Here is a 21797-nt window from a genome sequence, read left to right as displayed (position 1 = left end):
CTGTATACCTCCCTCTTATTGTGGCTCATTGGGACCACGTGATATCTGATTGTCTTTCTTTCAGTGACATTAAGATCTGACAGTGGCTACAGGGTGACCAGTCTTATCCATCTCTTACCCATCTCTTCATCAGCCTTTCACCTACTAGTTCAGCAGCCATTGGTAATCGTTACCTAGATCCATTATTTCACTGAGTTGTAAAATCATAATAATTTAATTCCATCCATCCTTTTTTTTTCTGCAGGTTTTAGCTGAAATTAAAAAAAAGTTTTCTTTCACTGTTTGGTTACCCTGAAGTTCAAAGAATTTGTACAAGAAATACATTTACTAGTTTTCAGAGTAATGAGTTGGTTTCTTAGTATTCTCCAAAGGTGATCAGTGAGATTTTCATTTCAGTGTTGCTATGAACGATGGATTTTGATATCTTTGATGTGTTTCGATTCTTTGCAGTCATTATTCTTCTTGATGTTTAAATTGTCCCATCTTTGGCTGATGGGAGCCTTTTCAAGTTGAATCTTGTAATCTTTTGTCACAACCCCAGGAGTGTTTGATATCTTCCATGCTATCTGGTATGACAAGATGTTCCAGGCTCAATTTACACATTTCCTGTCCCAGATCCAGAATTAGCCATTTATCTAAGGCGCCAGGGTTTCTTTTAATGGGAAATAGGAAAGAAAACAATCTGGGCTCTAGTAGTGCTCATTAGTCATTTTTTCCAGGCTCTTCCAGTGGATAAGGTTAGGATATATGTATGTAATACATAGTGAATTCATACGAATATTTCCAATTCAAAGTTACAATTATAAGATTTTTATATAACTTCTTTGATTTTTGTATCTTTTTTCCTTTAAACCAAAAATCTTGGTTCCTAATCAAGGAATATAATTCCTTGATTATAATATAATATAATCCTATATAATATATATAATTAATATAATTACTACTTGCTTTAACCTACAATATGTACTAGTATCAAAATGAGGATACTAATATTAATACTAACAATCTCATCACAGAACAGGTTATGATTTCCATTTATCCTGTGAGGAATGTGAAGTTAAATGACCATGCCTTCAAATATTTTTTTAAGTTATTTATTTATGTATGTATGTATATATTTAAGATTGAGAGAGAGAGAGAGAGACAGGCAGAGGGAGAAGCAGGCTCCATGTGGAAGCCCAACGCAGGACTCGATCCCAGGTCTCCAGGATCACACCCTGCGCTGAAGGTGGTGCTAAACTGCTAAACGCCAGGCCCTCTGTGATGAATTCTTTTTGCTGATAAGAGAAGGGAGGAATGTAGATTATTTATGACCCGTGGAACTACCTGGTCGGGGTAAAGCATACGAATTAAAACTTGCTCTGCTCAATCGTAAATGGCAGATTTCTTGGGTTTCTTTTCTTGCTGCTTACTATAAAAAGGAGAAGGAGGTTGCTGGAGGTTGTTTTATTATTCTAAAAGTAAGCCTTTGTGATTGTTAAAATTGTAAAACATGTTTTGATTGCTAGGAGAAGTCATAAAACTTGACTGTAGGAGAGATTAAATGTTGATTGAAGATTGAGCTTATTGTTAAGCATTTTATTTGTAACTGAACTTAAAATGAACTTGGATTTTAAAAATTATTTTCCCACCTAACCAAACGGTTTTATTCTCTAAGACTATGAATGGCCAGAATCACTTTCAGTTGGTAAGTCTGCTGCCATGATTTGTATGACTATTTTTTAGGGGGAAAAAATTGATGTAATTTGTGTGCAATAGAATTTACCGTTTTAAAGTATATAATTTGGTGAATTTTAGTACAAGGTTGTACAGTCATCACCACTATCTAATTCTCACTGAATAGCCTCATTTTCAAATTTTGATTAAGTTAAATCTGTTACTAGTTCATCTTCATATCTAGAAATATGATGGTTATAGCCAATTTTTTAAAAAATATTTATTTATTTATTTATTTATTTATTTATTTATTTATTTATTTATTTATTTTAGAGAGAGTGAGAGAGAGTGCAGGGGGAGGGGCAGAGGGAGAGAGAAAGAATCTCCAGCAGGCTCCCCACTGAGCATGCAGTCATAAGACTCGATTTCACCTACCCTGAGATCATGACCTCAGCCGAAATCGAGTTAGATGCTTAACTTACTGAGCCACTCAGGTGCCCCTGTTATAGCCAATGTGTCTAGAAGTCTCTTTTTATAATCAAAAGAAAGGGATTTTTTTTTCTGATAACTTCATTAAAAAAGATTACCAGTTAACACCCTCCAAAAGGTGTTTGGACAATGTCTGGAAAGGGAGCAGTAGTTTTAGAACAGTCTGTTGTCATGATTTTCAGGCTCACAGATGTGCTGAAAGGCCAATTATTTTTTACTTTTTCCATTCTGGGAAAATAATAGCTTTTTGTACTTTCATGTTTTCCCATGGGAAAGAGGATTTCATGAACTTCTGAGCATTATTGATCTATCCCTCATCTGGGAATATTTATGTATTTGTGACAGTGTTTTAAGAAAACAAATAATATCAACATTACAGTATAGTTGTTTTGATGTGTATCTTTCGTGTCCCCAACTCAAATAAAAACTCCTTAGGGCAGAGAGCATGTCAGACTTTCCTTCAAAGTCTTCACAGGAGCCCACACAATACAAGATACAGAGCTGACCCTTAGCAAACATTGATGACCTTGACATGCTGCTATAGACTGGTTTGTGGCTATTTCTATATTCTGGTTGAAAAAAAAAAGTACCTTTGAGTTCTGATTCTGTCATTTGCTAGTGGCCTGACATTGGAAATGTAATTTTAAAATCTCAGAACTTCACTTTTTGAACTATTTATTTTGAAAAATATTACACATTTTCAAAAGCTGATAGTAAAATGAATCCCAAATGCACCCATCATCCTCAATAATTTTCAACATATAGCCATTCTTTACTCTTCTTTATGACCATCTACTTATGCACCATATCCCATGCTACCATTATTTTAAAGATTTGAATCTATAAGATTTGAATCATATTTCATGCTGAATTATTTTAAAGATTTGTTTATTTATTGAAAGAGAGGGATTTGGGGGGAGAGGGAGAGAGAGAATCTCGAGCAGACTCCCCATTTAGAGTGGAGCCCAATGAAGGGCTCAATCCCAAGACCCTGAGATCATTATCTCAGCCAAAATCAAGAGTCTGATGCTCAACCAACTGAACCACCCAGGTGCCCTCCCATTAAATTATTTTAAAATGAATCCCAGACATCATATCATTTCATCTCTATTTTATTTATTTTTTTTAAAGATTTATTTATTTATGATAGACATAGAGAGGCAGATCCACAGGAAGAGGGAGAAGCAGGCTCCATGCCGGAAGCCCGATGCAGGACTTGATCCTGGGACTCAGTCCTGGGACTCCAGGATCGCGCCCTGGGCCAAAGGCAGGCACTAAACCATTGAGCAACCCAGGGATCCCCTTCATTTCATCTCTATTTTAGTGTGTATCTCTACTATATAAGAATTCTTTTTTTCTACTGTAGCCATAATATCATCATCATACCTAATGATGGCATCAGAGATTCCTTAATATCATCAAACTTCTGCACTCACTTACATTTCCCTAACCTTACTCTCATCTCTTTTTCACCTCATTCTCTTAGATGTTGTTTTACAGTTGGTCTCTTTGAATGAGGATCCAAATAAGAACAAATCATTTATTTGATTTGTTCTTTTCCTTTGTAAGTTTTCCTTTTGTCCTTTCATCATGCCATTTATTCATTGAAGAAGTTGGGTCATTTATCTTATCCAACTCCCTCATTCTGGATTTTTTTTCTTATTGCAGCTACATGGTGTAGTTTAATGAATTTCCTTTTTCATCTCCTGTATGAATTGGCAGAGATAGAGGCTTGATCAGATTCTGGTTTAACCTCTTCTTAAGAGAATACATCGCAAGTAATGCTGTATACCTCCCTCTTATTGTGGCTCATTGGGACCACGTGATATCTGATTGTCTTTCTTTCAGTGACATTAAGATCTGACAGTGGCTACAGGGTGACCAGTCTTATCCATCTCTTACCCATCTCTTCATCAGCCTTTCACCTACTAGTTCAGCAGCCATTGGTAATCGTTACCTAGATCCATTATTTCACTGAGTTGTAAAATCATAATAATTTAATTCCATCCATCCTTTTTTTTTCTGCAGGTTTTAGCTGAAATTAAAAAAAAGTTTTCTTTCACTGTTTGGTTACCCTGAAGTTCAAAGAATTTGTACAAGAAATACATTTACTAGTTTTCAGAGTAATGAGTTGGTTTCTTAGTATTCTCCAAAGGTGATCAGTGAGATTTTCATTTCAGTGTTGCTATGAACGATGGATTTTGATATCTTTGATGTGTTTCGATTCTTTGCAGTCATTATTCTTCTTGATGTTTAAATTGTCCCATCTTTGGCTGATGGGAGCCTTTTCAAGTTGAATCTTGTAATCTTTTGTCACAACCCCAGGAGTGTTTGATATCTTCCATGCTATCTGGTATGACAAGATGTTCCAGGCTCAATTTACACATTTCCTGTCCCAGATCCAGAATTAGCCATTTATCTAAGGCGCCAGGGTTTCTTTTAATGGGAAATAGGAAAGAAAACAATCTGGGCTCTAGTAGTGCTCATTAGTCATTTTTTCCAGGCTCTTCCAGTGGATAATGTTAGGATATATGTATGTAATACATAGTGAATTCATACGAATATTTCCAATTCAAAGTTACAATTATAAGATTTTTATATAACTTCTTTGATTTTTGTATCTTTTTTCCTTTAAACCAAAAATCTTGGTTCCTAATCAAGGAATATAATTCCTTGATTATAATATAATATAATCCTATATAATATATATAATTAATATAATTACTACTTGCTTTAACCTACAATATGTACTAGTATCAAAATGAGGATACTAATATTAATACTAACAATCTCATCACAGAACAGGTTATGATTTCCATTTATCCTGTGAGGAATGTGAAGTTAAATGACCATGCCTTCAAATATTTTTTTAAGTTATTTATTTATGTATGTATGTATATATTTAAGATTGAGAGAGAGAGAGAGAGAGACAGGCAGAGGGAGAAGCAGGCTCCATGCTGGAAGCCCAACGCAGGACTCGATCCCAGGTCTCCAGGATCACACCCTGCGCTGAAGGTGGTGCTAAACTGCTAAACCACCGGGGCTGCCCTCCATGTCTTCAAGTCTTTTGGAAAAAACTTCACTAAGTTGATACTCAGCTTTGTTTTATTTTTCTTTTGATTTCTAGAGTTAAGAATCCTTCCTTGGGCTAAATACATGAAGGGGGATGGAGCCAATAAAAAGAAGTGTTCCTGGTTTTCTGTCAAAATGAAATGAAATGTTACATAGAAAGCACACAATAAACCACAAGAGCTACGGGAATGTAAAGTGCAGGTTACTATGATTATTTCTCTGTAGCAAAGGCCATCTTCACTCCCAGGTAGAGGATGCTATTGGCCAAATTGTCCACAGCTCACCTGGGCCCTGACTCAGGGTCAATTACTAGCCACTGGAGCCCAATCATCTCAATTGGCCATTTGACTTCTCCATGTCTCAGATTCCTTATATGTAAGATGAGGCTGAATTAGAATACCCACCTCATAGATTTTCTGTGAAGATCAAAGGAAAATGTGCACCCTATTATATATTTTTCTTCTTCCCTCTCCCACTTCAATCAGGGAAGCCAAGCTGTGTGGGGAACTGGGACCATTTAGAAGATGGCAACCAAGCAGACAGAGTCGGTCACCATCATTAGCCTCCGGAAGCTGAGCCTGGAGACCCGAGAGCCACCACCAAAAGGTAAGATGATCATGGAAGTCTCAGACCCCCAAGGTGCTGCTTAATTCCCCCCTGTAGTTACTAGTTTTTATAATTGGTCTCCCAACATCTTCTTCCTCATTATTAGTGGGCAATCATCAGCTTCCCACAGATCATTCCTTTCATTCTGCCCTTCCTTGTTAGAGTCAAAGACATTCACTGTGGAAGATGCTGTGGAGACCATTGGATTTGGACGTTTCCACATTGCCCTGTTTCTGATCATGGGCAGCACTGGGGTGAGTGCTCCTTGGAGATCATTTGGCTCTTCAAAGCTAATTCATTATTGGACACAAAGAGTCTTCCACTGACCTCTAGCTTTGGGATGTCCATTCAGGGCGGAGAGTGAAAGAGAGCAGGAACTCTGTGAGATGTCTAATTAAAAAATAATTTTCATCTACTTTGGCATGTTTGGTTATGAGCAAATAAATATTTAACTAGTATCACTCTAAGCAAAATTAGACATATGGTCCTCAAATTTTTGTGCATAAGAATCACAAGGGGAGGGGATCCCTGGATGGCTCAGCGGTTTAGCACCTGCCTTGGCCCAGGGTGTGGTCCTGGAGTCCCGGGATCGAGTCCCACATTGGGCTCCTGCATGGAGCCTGCTTCTTTCTCTGCCTATGTCTCTCTCTTTCTCTCTCTCTCTCTCTCTCATGAATAAATAAATAACATAAAAAAAGAAAGAATCACAAGGGGATACCTGTCATCATTACATATTTCCAGAACCTTTAGGAGGCTCTGATAAAGGTTTGCTATTTACCATCAGCTATTTTGAGAAAAGAGTGACAGCTCAGCTCCATGGCTTTGACCAGTAGTGGAAATGTCCTAAGAAACTACTATTGCTTCCTCCTTTTGTTATAGGTGCAGTGAGAACATGTTAGGAATATGATAGTGATAAGGAGACAGAATGGAAAATCTGACATGACAATGGTTTAAAGGAGAAGTTAAAGATAGCCAAGAGGAGAGTAAATAATAGAGAGCCCTGACCCTCACCCTCAGCAAAATGGTATGAGAAAAAGAGTGATGTGAGCTGGAGGTAGCACTCAGCAAGTTCTGCTGCAGGGCTTCAAAGCCTTGTGTTCTCAGGAGGCAGTCCGGTAAAGGAGAGAAAGGCAAGACATGTCCTGGCCCTACTTTTATAATAACCAACAATACAATTTAGAATATTTCTTAATTTATAAAGTAATATCTCACCCAGGCTCCAAAATGGTCAGATTCCATATTTCAAGGGACAAGTGGGTGTGATTGGGGAGGATTTTATCATAACTCTTTTCTACTTCAACCAGAACATCTCTACTTCTGTTTAACATATTTGGTTCCCAATGTAGTTTCATTACATGGTCTCCTTGGTTTAAACACTGTTAAACTTTCTGCATCTTTTGCCTTCAGATATGTTGTGAACCCTGTCTTTTCTTCACCAATAGCCCCCCGGCCAGTGAAAAGAATACATATATTTTTTTTTTACCTTCCTAAATAAACCAAACCGTCTGTACAAAGGGTGTACATCTTTATTATTATCTGTACTAGAAAGATGGGGTTATTGTACCCCCTTCCCAAAGGATAGGTATCACCTCTATATAGGTAACCCCTGGTGTCTATATCCCAATCCACATCCATGGAGATTGTATGTCTATTGCATATTTACACTTGATGTGGTTGCAAAATAGCTTCTGGTTTTCTTTAAGTGTTTAGACTTAACTCTCTATATTACTGAGAGAGATAAGTTTAATAAATCAAACATCCTTCTGAGGTTGTCATGCCATCTCTTATTCATTATACTTTTGGGACTAAAACATACCAGCTATCTGAACTCTAAACATAACTAAAGTACTTTCCAAGAAGAAAGAAGCCTTTATGGTACCTTTCTAATTCCCATATAGTAGCTAACACCACTATATTTTTTTCATCCCGGACCTTCAAGTTATATGTACGCAAATAGCAACATAATACATATAATCCACACAAATATCAATTCTTTACTAGCATTTACTTCTTCCTTTTCCTAGGAGATAAACTCACCTTATAAATTACAAGATATAGATGAGGATGGTATTCAAATTTCCTATTGAAAGAAATATTTAGTAGCACAGCTTACGATAGGTTTGTCAAACAGACATTCTGCTTCATTCCATTCTTCCCAACCCATCAGTAGGAAGGGCTGTTTACCAGGCCTCCTCCTCCGTGTCATGAGCGTGTAAACATACACATACACACACACACGCACACACACAACTGTTTAATTGGATGTGGTAACCAAATCTCTCTCCTAGTTTTAGTGTGGGCTACTTTGGATGGATCTTCTCATCAGAATAGGTGTGTTGATAGTGATGGGCATGGTCTGTTAAGGTTCTTGGTCAGAAGCAGTCAGAACAATAGTTGGATTTCAGGGCCTAGTGTGACCAGGGTGTATGTAATAACATCACAGCAGCAGGGCAGCCTCAGTTTGTGACCAGGCATTCTGAATCCTGGTGTTCTCTTAGGTCTACTAAGATCTTATATGGTGCTGCTCTCTGTATCCCTCTCGCCTAAGGCTATTATATCAGGGTGGGGCAGAGTCTTATCCCTTATTGGTTTATTTTCTCCTAACACCACTTAGAGGAGTAGAGTCCTGATTAATATTGACCCAACTCTCTATATTACTGAGAGAGATAAGTTTAATAAATCAAACATCCTTCTGAGGTTGTCATGCCATCTCTTATTCATTATACTTTTGGGACTAAAACATACCAGCTATCTGAACTCTAAACATAACTAAAATACTTTCCAAGAAGAAAGAAGCCTTTATGGTACCTTTCTAATTCCCATATAGTAGCTAACACCACTATATTTTTTTCATCCCGGACCTTCAATTTATATGTACGCGAATAGCAACATAATACATATAATCCACACAAATATCAATTCTTTACTAGCATTTACTTCTTCCTCTCCCTAGGAGATAAACTCACCTTATAAATTACAAGATATAGATGAGGATGGTATTCAAATTTCCTATTGAAAGAAATATTTAGTAGCACAGCTTATGATAGGTTTGTCAAACAGACATTCTTTCTCTGTGATGAACTCGTTGTGTACTTCCTGCTTTACTTTCTTTTAGTTTTTGTGAAATACACCTTCCAACTCAGCTTCTTGAGATCAGAGACTATTTTACAAATCCATTTGCCAGGGCTATGCCTTGAGACCTTCACAATGCTGAGTATGAAGCAACAGAGCTAGGTTGATATGGATGCTGGTGGTTAGCTAGGTCATGCAATACCCAAATGACCCACCCTCTATTCCCCCACACACAACACCCTCATAATGTTGCTGTTCAAATGCATGGATCAGCAACATCACAATAAATATATGTCATAAATCTGTGGGAACCCTCTCAAATTGTTTGAAACATAAATATTACATCCATGAAAGTCACAGGTCTACTATACTTCTTTATCTTGACACTAGCAGTATCAAGTGGATACACTATATGTGCTCCCTAAGTGGAGGAGGGGAAGGAGGAAGTTAGGATGGGAAGGATGAAGAATAGGCACACGGAAGAATTGATGAGAAGCCAGCACTAAAACGTGGTGTTTTCTCTCCTTTCTTAAGGTTGTTGAGGCCATGGAGATCATGTTAATAGCAGTCGTGTCTCCTGTCATCCGCTGTGAATGGCAGTTGGAGAATTGGCAGGTGGCATTAGTAACCACGGTGAGTGCCTGCTTCTGGTGCTTTGAATGAACCAACTGAGAACCCAGGGCTTCTGCTCCCTTCCCTCATGCTATAGGGCTAAGAGACAAAGGCTACCTCAATGCTGGTTGTGTTGGCTTCCAAAGCTCATAAGTTTGCAGGCCCAAACTACCACTTGGGGTCTTTCTCTCTTTTTTCTCTTTTCCTATAGGGATCACAATTTTGAGCTGCTTATTTTCTAGCTCCTAGCAAGAGGCTAGAAGAGATCAATGCAAATCAGAGAGAGTAGCTCTTAAGTCATGGATTAGTTACGATTTGAGTTAGACTAAAATTAGTTGGACCATAGTGACTTACACAATCACCAAATCATGCTCACAGACTTGTGTTATGCATTCAACTTTTCTCAAAGATCGTTATGAATAGCCTTATGAATTGTGCATTAAGTTTTGCTGCAGAGTGGAATTAAGCATATTACACATCATCATTTTTTATTAAGTACTAAGCTAATGAATTGCCAGCAGGCTGTGCACACATGTGTGTTGGAGGGAGTACAAGCAGTTCCATGTTGCTTGCATAGAAAGTCAGGAACAGGGAGCAATGGGAGACAAGCTTGCAGAGACAGGTGGGGATCAGAAACATCTTGGAGTCTGTGCATAGACTCCATTCTGGAGACCACTGTAAGCCCCTGCACCCCAACTCTGGTTGACAGGTGCAAGCTGTCCAAGCAAAGTAGAGTTGGTACAGATCTATATGACAGTTTTTCAAATTAGTCTTTTATATAACAAAGACCAGTTTCACCTAAACACATCATTGACTTCATAGTCATTACATATTTCTCATTAAATGACAATTAAAGTATACTTCCTATCATGCAGAGCTCTGGTAAATATATATTTTTTTAATCTTAAAAGAGGCTCTTCATGCCTAAAAATGTTGGAGACTACACTGTGGATGACAGGGAGCCATTAAGGGGCTTTAAGGAGGGGCATGGTCAGCTTTCCAAGAGCCCTGAGGAGATAAGGTTGGAACGTAGATAGGTTAGCAGTGGTCAAGTGGCAGAGTATGTGGAGGGGAGGAACTGTGTTCTGAAGTATCTCAGAGGTCACATCGGCCAAGGAGACAAAAGAAACACAAGGTGAAGAGTGGAGAATTGATTTACTTGGGTATTGGAGTGGTTTTCATGAAGACAGGACTTAATAGAGAGAAATACAATGAGCCAGGTGCCAACATCCTCACCGAGAGGGGAGTGGCAGGAGACAGGAAGGCAGAGATGGGGAGAGGATGCAGAGTCAGTTGGCGGAGGCTTGGAAGAGAGTAAGGCTTTCTAAGAGAGTGAGAGTCATGTTCTGAAAGTGGCTGTGGAGAATGCCAGAAGTTTTCTCCAGCCCCCTAGCTTTCTGGGGGTTATGGGCAGAGGGGAAGGGGTGTCCCCACCTCTCACTCACTGCCTTAACCAAACAAATTGGGAATTCTCATCTGTGTTGGGAACCAGGAGCCTCCTCACATAAGGAAATGACCTGATCTGAGTTCTCCTCTCAGAGAACGTATATTACCCACCCAGTTGTGTTTCTCCCTGTGTTGTGGGGGCCAGGAAATGTGAAGTCTGATTTTGTACTCAATCCCAGCAGCGAATGTTACAAATCCGATTACTTTTTTACATCCATTTCTCTCTTTAAAATTCCTTTATTAATTTTGTTATATTTGTTCTTTTTTTTTTTTTTTTTAACACTTTTAGAAGAGGGAAACGGTATGAATAAAAATAGCTGAAGATGTTACCTGGGCTTATAATTAAGTGACTCAGCCATTTTTCATTTTCTTCTCCCTATAAAATGTAGTTGCAGTTTGGAAAGCATTCCCTGTCAATCCTGTACCTTGTGAGTGACTGCCACAAGGTCCCGTGTAACTATAACTGTGCCACACCCCAGCTGGCTTCATTCCTGAGCACGTGGCAACATCCAGATGTGGTGTTTGCATCTGTCACTCCCACAAAACTATATTACATGGTACACTTTCTATATTTGCAGCTGACCTTTCTGTGGTTGCATTTATGTTGTTCATGGTGGCAAATAAGGAGGCTCCCTATTATGAGCTGTGACATGACTTCCTTGTTAGGCAGGTCCCCGCTCAGGAGACTTTACTCTGGGGAATTCAAGTCACCCCAGAAGTGTCTGTTTCTTGCTCTGAGTCCCTGGCTTGGCTGCTGTCCTTTAGTGTCTGTCATCCTGGTTGAGTCCCATCCAGTTTTGGCAGCTGTGCCTTGGGTTCACTGACCACACACACCCTTGCTAACAGGAGGGGCCCAGACTGGTCAGCCAAGAGGTCTTTTTCTGACCATCTCCCAGATTCCCCATTCCCAACCCCAGCGCCACCTGCCACCTTCCGGATAACCTGGCCTGGGCGGTTAGTTGTTGATGGTGTAACCTTGGGAACTGCAGATGAATTATAATCCCTCATGTTTTGTGACTAAGAGCTGGGGCTAAAGAAACAAAACTTTATGTGCTGCATGAAACAGAAATAGAAGAGTAATTTTTGTGCTAAAAATAAGTATCTGCAGAAAAAACAGACCCTCCAAAGGAAGTGGAGAGAGGGGGAGAGAAAGAGAGAGAGAGAGAGAGAGAGAGAGAGATTGATTATTTCTTCTTGCCTCAGTGCAATTTCCCAAACAGGATTAGCATTGGCAAGCTTTGGGGTTCACATAGCCATCAAGTCAAGGTTTGTGCTGCAGGACAGGCTTAATAATAAACAACTCAGCCTTAGAAAAGTCATGTCTAAAAAAAAAAAAAAAGAAAAGAAAAGAAAAGTCATGTCTTTGTACTGAATGGAAAGATAAGAAAGAAAAAAAAATCTGCCACTGATGGGAGAGAACAGAGTAACCTTTAAATTTGATCTTATTTGACTCTTTGCTTCACCTCTATTAATCATTTAATTTAAACTTAATCCAGGTACAATTAAGTCTATTAACCCAACATAGCATCTCAATAAATGAAAGTATTTTAAATCCAAAGAGCCACTTTACTCTCTGCCCTGTAGTCTGTGATTGCTTCCTTTTATTTAAGTCTACTCAAAGAGAAAAAAAATTAGTTTACTTCTTCCTTCTTAGAGGGAGTTTGATAATTCCATAAAAGAAACTGCTTAATTTCAGGGACACCCAAATTTTGAGACTCACCAACTGATATAATTTTTCTAAATTGAGCGGCTGACATAGGGTTGGCATTAAAAAATATATATATACATATGATAATTAAGGCCATTAGAAGGCGAGAAAGAGGTAAGAAATCTTGCAACCGACTACTATCATCTTTCAAAAAAAGAAGAGTACATTTATATCAACAATCAGAAAGAAAATGATTCCAGAATAAAGAGAGCCCTTAATATTTAATGAATTTAGATTTATTCAATATGTATCACATTGACCTTATTTTTACTGTTTTTCTGAGGACTGATCAGATTTCATGATAGGGCAGCAGCTATCCCAAGACTGGCCTTTAGAAAGCACTGGCTTCACCCCCCCATTGCCGCCCCCCACCCCCCCACCATCCCCTTCTATCCTGGAAAGCACAGTGCACAGAGGAAAAGCATGGCTTTGTTGTTTGAGAATAGATATAATTTTTTTTAAAAAAAATAGTTCCCTATGGAAGAAATGTGTTTGAGTCTTCCTTATGAAGAATAAGGAAGGGAAAAAAAGAGAAAGCAAGCAGGCAGCAGAAACAGTTCTCTTCTTGAAAAAGTCTTAGAAATGCAAGCTAACACCTTTCCTTTGATTACCCTAGAGTCACTCATTCAGAGATCTTACTAGAAAGGAAAAAGCAAGTGAAGCTCCGAACAGCTTGAAAGAAGAAAAATAAGTAGCCTAAAGGCATAGACATCAGATCACAGCTTAGACTGAGTTAAAATGCTGGTATCATATCCAGGTTCTTGGATTTTATCACAAGCCATCGTGAGAACAAGTATGGAGAAGAAACAGGTTTATATTAGTTCTGAAGAGGGTTTCTGTATGAATGATTGGTTTTGGTGTTTATTTAAAGCTTATGTTTACCTGTAAAAACATAAAGGAGAATTGCTTCTGGAAGTCTCTACTTGTGTGAGGAATAAGGCAGGTCATGAATGAATAGAGGTTTTTTTTTTTTTCTTTTAATTCTAAAAATGGAAATGCCCAATTAAATGTCTGAGTAGAATGAGGCCAGTACCATTATCTTGGATCGGAGGGAAAGCAAGTCCTTATTCCTCCGACCCTGGTTTCTACCGGGGGCAGGGTCTTCAGGTGTGGGGTGAGCCAGTGGGAAGCCTCAGCCTCTGAAGCCCTGAACATGTTAGCCAGAGACAGAGGAGCTTTGTGGAAACCCACTTTTCAACCCCTACCCTTGCACATTTCCAGTCGACTTTTCATTATGATGAATGAATGGGAGATGCAGTAAATTAGCAGATTATAGAAAGCCTGCCTACAGGTTGATCTTTTTTTTTTCCTCCACTTCCAGATGGTGTTTTTTGGCTACATGGTATTCAGCATCCTCTTTGGCCTCCTGGCTGACAGATATGGACGCTGGAAGGTAGGTTGGCCTTAAAGAATGATTTGGAATTTTCTTTTGCGTTTTCTTTTGTGATGATGTCACCACTGCTTCTCTTTCTCCATCAATAACCAAGAGTGAATGTGCGGAAATGTCCCTCTCTGACACCCCGTGTCCGAATTCCAGACTGCTCTCTTTGCTTTCTCATCTTTTTCTGAAACACCTGTCCTTACACCTGGTCCCCGCCATCCAGGAATGGAACTGATGGATGCGCACAGTTAGAAGGTATTAGAATACAGAGATTGACACATAGAAACATAAGCAGCTTCATGTTAGTTAGCTTGGGCATAGCTTTGAAACTAAGCCACCAGCTCAAGGTCATACACCTACTAAGATTAAGCAGTAAGAGAGGAACCTATGTCCTCTGAAAAGAAGCCTAGGTCTGTCTTTTGCTTCCTTGTCTAGTATCTGGTAGGGAAGGCATCTCTGGTCATAAGCACGAGCGGGGGAAGCCCCAAAGGAAAATAGAGAACTGGCTGTACGTTTTGAGGTACACAGAGTAAATATCATAGGCATTCAGAAGTTGATCTGAAAACACAAGTATCTCAAAAAAATGTAAAAAGCACAAGAAGACATTTTACAAAAAAATAGAAATGGTCAACAAATCTTGAAAGATATTCAATCATGGGAGTTATCCAAAGGAAAAATATTAGAAGATATGATTTTTTTTGGTATTAAATCCATAAAGAAAGCTGCAAGTGTACAGACACCTTCACATAGCATTAGTATAGTTTTCTGACCATCAGTTGGGCAGTGTGAATTACCCAATCTCCTAGTCTAGAAATCTAGCCTGTTTCAGTCATCTGAGAACTACAGAGATTTATGTACATAGTCACAGCTAACTGAGACAGTGAGAAAATCTCAGTTTTCAACCATAGAGGAATCCACATTATATTATGTGGATTATCCTACATCTTTCCATTGGAATATTTTGCAGACGTTAAAAATATGTTTTCCTATGAGAGACTCCTAACTCTGGGAAACGAACTAGGGGTGGTGGAAGGGGAGGTGGGCGGGGGTGGGGGGTGACTGGGTGACGGGCACTGAGGGGGGCACTTGATGGGGTGAGCACTGGGTATTATTCTATATGTTGGCAAATTGAACACCAATAAAAAATAAATTTATAAAAAAATATGTTTTCCCTTTCAAGCAGGGAATGTAGGATAAAACCACATTAACAAGTATTTTCTTTGGGTTGGGAAATCAAGCAAGATTTAAATATTTTTGTTTTTCTCTTTTTCTTCCATTTTTCTTACTGTAAATTTGTGTTATTCTTATAATTAGAGAAAAAGCAAATACTTAAATTTTCTCCTCGTCCCCATTCCAACACAATGCTTCACTGTGCTCCTAACGAGGGCAGGTTTTGCCATCCTGATTTACAAGTTTCGGCTCCTGTCACCTGATAGGGTGGATGCAATTGGGCAGTTTTGAAGAATGGTTTGAATTTGGAATGTCTGGGCTTTCAGGCAATACAGTGACATGCATCATGTTATTTGACAAGTGTGAGAGATTGGTGAGCTCTCTGTAAAATTAGCACCTCGGAGAAGCAAACATCTGGATGGAAAATAAAAATCACCCTCAGAAGTTAAATTTTCTCAGGGCACCTGGGTGGCTCAGCAGTTGAGTGTCTGCCTTTGGCTCAGGGTGTGATCCTGGGGTCCTGGGATCGAGTCCCACATCCAGCTCCCTACAGGGAGCCTGCTTCTCCCTCTGCCTGTGTCTCTGCTTCTCTCTCTGTGTCTCTCATGAATAAATTAAAATCTTAAAGAAAACCAAAGAAGTTAAATTTTCTCTCATTAATTTCTTCCATTGAGGCAGATCCCATTAACAGGTCTCTTTTTGTTGCTTCAGATTTTGCTCATCTCATTCCTGTGGGGAGCCTACTTCTCCTTGTTGACCTCTTTCTCTCCCTCCTACATCTGGTTTGTCTTCCTGCGGACAATGGTGGGCTGTGGCGTGTCTGGCCATGCACAAGGGTAAGGACTCTACCTAGAGGATGCTTGAGACAGTGAGAGAGAGAGAGATGTGTACACCCCCAGATACACTGTCGTTTATGGCCCAACAGCATCAGTAAGTTGTAAATGTATAAGCCTTCACTTGTGCTAATTATTTTTTAGCTTTTTTATTTTTAAAATTTTTTCTTGAAGTGCTGGCTGCTTATTCCATGGGGGGCTATTTGCTCATCAAAATGATGTTTGACGGTGAGGCTAGCAGAGGACACTAGATTGATCGTGTGCCAGCGTCTCTGTCCCTAAGGTCAATCTTGATTTTGTTTGACTAAATGGTACGCCAAAGGGCCATATGAGGTAGGTGCCGCAATCTATTCATTTCTTGAGAACTTGTTGGGAGAGTTTAGTTTGATCAGAAGCAATCATTTTAAAGTACCATTGCCCCATGACTGAAGATGGTGTCTAAGTGCATTTGCAAATCAGGGGGAGACCCTGGAAAGAGAGGGTGGCTGCTGGCCCCTCTCTGTCCTGGGGTGAGTGTGCAGCAACCTCTCCTGCCTGGGGGCGGGGTGGGGGTGGGGGGTGGGGGTGGGGTGGGAGTAGGGGGTGGGAGTGGGGGTGGGGGTAGGGGGGTGGGGTGTGGGTAGGGGTGGGGGTAGGGGGTGGTTCTGTTAAACATTCAGCAACTCAAGAGCCTCCCTGAAGTTCGCAGGGTCCTTCAGGCTACTCTCTCCTGGTTGCCTTGGAGCAAGCTATCCTTAGACTGTATTAGGAGATATCAAAGCATCCGATTATTACCCTAATGTGTCGCAGAAAGATTGTTCCTCCCTGAGGCATAAATTAAGCCCCACTTGGAGCAGAAGTTAGCTTGAAATTTACAACATCCCTTGGGAACCAGCCCAATAAATATGTTAAGAAAACCCAAACCCTGGTTAATAATCGCAACAGGGAAGAGCAGTTAGAAAACCGAAGGGAGTGTGATTCTATTTATTTGTCTTGTCTCCAAATTAATTAGAAACCTAGGCTCTGACTCCTCATTCCTCATGGCAAACTATTTCTCTCTCTCTCTCTCTCTCTGTCTGTCTCTCATGAATAAATAAATAAAATAAAATATTTTTTAAAAGGAGAGAGAGAAAGTGCATGGGAGCAGGGGGTGGTGGGAGGGGGTACAGAACAAGAATCTTAAGCAGGCTCCACGTGGATCCCAATGTGGGGCTCAATCTCATAACTTGAGGTCATGACCTGAGCCGAAATTAAGAGCCAGATGCTTAACCAACTGAGTCACCCAGGTGCCCCGACAAATCTTCACTTCTGACCCTAAATATCTGGGTTCTTTATGCACTGGCCAATTCTCCAATGCTAGCTGGGTGTTCTATAGTTCATTCTGACCCTAGCTTGCTCAGACCCCACAGGTTTGGGACTCAGTCGCATGAGGCTATCACCCACCTCAGACACCAAGCACAAGTCCCCAGGTTATCCACAACGTCTGTCTCAGTCGCTACAAATTGGAAGTTGCCACAAATCCTTCTGCGGGTCCAGTAAATTGCTAGAGCAGCTCGCAGGACCCAGGAAAAGAGTTTACTTACTATGGCAGATTTATTACAAAGGACATTTTAAAGGAAACAGATGAACAGCCGGATGAAGAGATACACACAGGGCAAGGTCTAGAAGGTTCCCTGGGAGTTTGTGGTACACCTCCCTCCTTCCACCAGCACAGAGATGTGTTCACCAGCCTGGAAGCCCTCCGAACTTTGTATGTCAGGGATTTTTATGGAGGCTTCATCATGTAGGCATGAGGGATTATCAATGCATTTTCCAATTCCTTTCCTCTCTCCAGGGGGTGGGGGAAAGGCCTGGATGTTCCAAGAGTCTAATCGTGGCTTGGCCTTTTAAGACCGGGCCCCATCCAGACGCTCACCAAGAGCCACCTCATTAGAACAACGATGCTCCTTTGGACCAGAGAATCCCAAGGATCCTAGGTGTTTGGTGTCAGAAACTGGACTCAAAGACCAAGTACCAGTGAAACTGGGAGCTGAGGGCAGTATATATATATTTTTTCACAATGATGAAGCCTGTGGTTTTTCGTTCTTTATCTCTGTAACAAGAAAAGTTGTGATTTTAAAAAAGTAGTTGCTTTTATAAAAACAACATTATTCTGTTCCTCCTCCTTTCCTGTATAGGCTAATCATAAAGACTGAATTTTTGCCTACAAAATACCGAGGCTACATGCTCCCCTTGTCTCAGGTGAGATAACATAGGAACTCCACCTGCCTTCTCATCCTAGAGGACATGATGCACAGTTTTGCTCCTGGCTCGTTGATTGATTAGCACACTGTCTGTTTCTTGGTATTAACTAAAGAGCACTAGGAAGGCTTGAAGCCAGAGGTCCCATTTCAAGGTTTTCCTCTGCCAGGACTTTTGTACTTTTGTCACCCAACAGTAGCATTTAGAACACAGTAGCCCCTTCCAGGAAACATCCCAATGGCTGGTTTCAGTGGAATGAGAGAAGCCCAGGAATGCATCTGGGATAGACTTTGGCTTCCCACTGAGTCTTCAGCAGGGGCACACAGCGACCACCCCTTTTTAGGGCATCCCGTCTCTCCTCCAGGGTTACTAGTATCTGCAAGACTATAGTTGGCCCACGCCGGTGGGGACATGCTCTAAGTGCCTTGTCCAGCTGAGCCATTGATCCAAGTGAGGAGACTGGGGTGCCTGCCGGCCCCCCGGGGCCCCACTGGCCTCTGAGGCAGGTTTTGCATCAGAAGCTGTGTCAGTCTTGAACCATCTCTGATGCTGTCATTATCTAAAAGCCCTGACTTTCAGGAGATCCAGGAAAGAAAAGGCTACCCCTGTCTAGCTGAGCCTTCTATTTATAGACAAGCAACGGAGCCTTGGAGAAGTGAAGTGATGTTCTCTGTTCATCCAGGTCCTGGATGTGGTGCTAGGGGTAGAACTCAGACTTGGGATCTTTAAAGACTCTCTTCCATCTTATACTGAAATGCTCCCCGAGAGGCAGGGTTGAGCATACTTGATCGGAGGAATTTTAAAGATTTTATTTTCAAGTTATTTCTATACCCAATATGGGGCTTGAACTTAATCCCTAAGATCAAGAGTTACGTGCTCCACCAATTGAGCCATCCCCAGGTGCCCCCGCCCATTGGAGGAGTTTTACCCTCCTGTTCTCTCCCCAGGTTTTCTGGTTGGCTGGCTCCCTGCTTATAATCGGCCTGGCCTCTGTGGTCATCCCCACCATCGGGTGGCGATGGCTCATCCGCATCGCCTCCATTCCCGGCATCATCCTCATCTTGGCCTTCAAGGTAAGGATGCTCACAGGGCTCCCTCTTGTCCTCCCCTCCCACTGGCCCAGCGGTCCTTTTGCCCCGCAAATAGCAGCCTTACATCTGCCTCTTTCCTTTCCTCAAGACTGTCTCAACCCGCTTCATCCCTCCCTCAGTTAGCCTGCTGGAAGTCTTGTCTCTCAGCTGCGCTCTATTTGGGCTGACCCCTCTCTGACCTTTAGTGCTTGTAGTTGGATGCCTGGTACACATTCTCAGGCCACTACAGAGCAGCTGGTTTGCCCCTCTGCTCTCCCTCCGATCTTCAGAATCATCATCTTCCTTGGGTTCTAGTAGAATTATGCTCATTGTTCAAAGACAGGGCTAATAGCTCAGAGGACCTGGGATGTGGGGTGTGTGTGTGTGTGTGTGTGTGTGTGTGTGTGTGTGTGACCTAACATTTTGGAACCAAAGAACTTCACAGATTCAGAAGGGTCCTTGGAAGGCATTTGGTTCATACTACAACCAAAACCACACATTCTATCGCTGCCAGAACAGTCCCAGCTTCAGGCACTTGTAGACGTTAGAGTTGAGAGACTACCTCAGTATGTTCCATCTCCAGACAACCATGGTTCTTGGGAAGTTCTTTCTTATGTTGAGAGGACTCTGCCTCCTTATGAATTTACTTGCGGTCTTAGTACTTCTCTCTGAAAAACCAGAGGTCTACCTTCTGCATGATAGCCCTCCAAGTATTTAAGAATCTGGCCCAATCAAAGCTCTTCTTTGCATTTGACAGTACCATCACCTTCAACTCTCTTTTGACACCAGATCCCAGAACCCCATCTGTTTTTGTCTGGCTGAGCCATTTTTTGGTCAATGTCTTCTCTGCAGTGAACTGTGGCTTGACATCCCACATAGAGCTACAGGTGCCTGGGGCCAGTGGCTGAGTGGGCCTGGGGCCTCCCGTGAGCAGCCCGTCTGCCTTGGTGGGTGCAGTTTAAAACCATGCGCTTCCTAGCCCACTGCCTCCCACAGTAGGGTGCTGCTGGGCTCACGATCAACTACAGCCCAAGCTCCACTCTGTGTGAGTTGTTTCCAAGTCCAGATGCCTGAAAATTGTGATTCAACCGTTGATATTTTTAAAAAACCTAAATGTAGGACTCTGGTTGCCAACATTTAAATTTCACCTTTCCGTGTCCCATTTCACCTGGGTTTGCCTCTAGGGAGGCATTGGGGTCTACTGGCTCTGAAACCAGACTGCTCTGGCTCCACCATCCTGGGCAAGTCATCCCGCCCTTTGAGGCTAATGGATAGGACGTATCTCCTAGGGCTCTCGGGAGGATGAAACAGGATAATGTGTAAGAGTCTCTATGAGCCTGGAACATGAACAGTATTCAATGTGTGTTAGCTCTGCAGCTATGTTATTACCTTTATTTTTTTTTTAATTTGTAAAAAGATTTTTATTTATTTATTTGAGAAAGAAAGGTAGAGAGAGAGCATGAGTAGGGGGGAGGGGAGGAGGGAGAAGCAGACTTCCCACTGAGCTGAGAACCCTAGGTGCCAGGACACCAAGACCATGACCTGAGCCGAAGGCAGACGCTTAACCCACTGAGCCACCCAGGCGTCCCTGTTATTACCTTTTTAAAAATTATTATTTTGAATCTTGATCTTGTCTTTGGACTTACCACACTCACATTGAGTATACACCAGGCTCAGCATTAGGTTTCGAGGCTAAAACTAGGCATAAGATAGAGTTCTTGCCACCAAGGAGCACCAGCCAGTCAGCGAGAGACAGATATGAAGGCAAACGGTGATCGTACCAGCAAGACGCAGCACGTGCTGTAACAGCTTTCGTTCTGTGGGTGCTCAGGGGAGAGAGTGATCTATCCAGTGGGGCGGTGCTGTTGAATTTGGCCTTGAGGGATAGGACAGCCTGCACCTGGAGGGCCAGAGAGTGGGGCAAGGGCATTTCGGCAGGGCTGATGTGTCAGTCCAGTCAGGAAGGTGTGAAATGCAAGATGTGTTTGGGGGAGAGCAGGTAAGCTGGAATGGGGGCTGCGAGGACAGGCCTGTGTCCCGATTATGAGGGCCTTTGAGGCAAGGGGTGCTGGTGGTGCGGAAGGGGTTGTGTGCTGGGAACCTGGTTCCCAACTGCATGGAGCCTGGTGGGAGGACATACAGAAAACATCAGGAGGGGTGCCTGGGGGGCTCAGTCTGTTAGGTCTTCGGCTCAGTCATGATCCCCGGGTCCTGGGATCCCTGCTCAGTAGGGAGACTGCTTCTCCCTCTCCCTCTGCTCCCACTCATGCTCTCCCTCTCTAGCAAATAAATAAAAGCTTAAGAAAAAAGAAAAGAAAATGCCAGGAAAGTAGTCAGAATAATCCCAGTGGGAAATGAGGAGGACCTGCCCTGCCTGCTGGCCATGGGATGGGGATTAGGGTGCTGCTAGGGGAGGTACTTTTTCTGAGGAAGAACCAGCCCACCTTGATTGGTTGTGAGGC

General features: G+C 41.6%; 1 protein-coding gene across 3 annotated transcripts in view; it reads left to right on the top strand.

Moving 5' to 3' along the window:
• SVOPL (SVOP like) overlaps nt 1-21797 on the top strand; it is a 102632-nt gene that overhangs the window by 12028 nt on the left and 68807 nt on the right. For all 3 annotated transcript variants that reach the window (XR_005987319.1, XR_005987318.1, XM_041752153.1), the window contains exons 2-9: nt 5273-5418; nt 5703-5823; nt 5986-6077; nt 9430-9528; nt 13983-14054; nt 15924-16048; nt 18202-18265; nt 19213-19338. Coding sequence is in view for 1 of the 3 variants with exons in the window: in XM_041752153.1 (XP_041608087.1) it covers nt 5742-5823; nt 5986-6077; nt 9430-9528; nt 13983-14054; nt 15924-16048; nt 18202-18265; nt 19213-19338 (660 nt within the window). In the remaining 2 variants the exon portion in view is untranslated. The remainder of the gene's footprint in view (nt 1-5272; nt 5419-5702; nt 5824-5985; nt 6078-9429; nt 9529-13982; nt 14055-15923; nt 16049-18201; nt 18266-19212; nt 19339-21797) is intronic.

Source organism: Vulpes lagopus, chromosome 4 (genome assembly GCF_018345385.1).
Source record: "Vulpes lagopus strain Blue_001 chromosome 4, ASM1834538v1, whole genome shotgun sequence".
Lineage (NCBI taxonomy): Eukaryota > Metazoa > Chordata > Mammalia > Carnivora > Canidae > Vulpes > Vulpes lagopus.
This window is presented reverse-complemented; position numbering and strand designations above follow the sequence as displayed.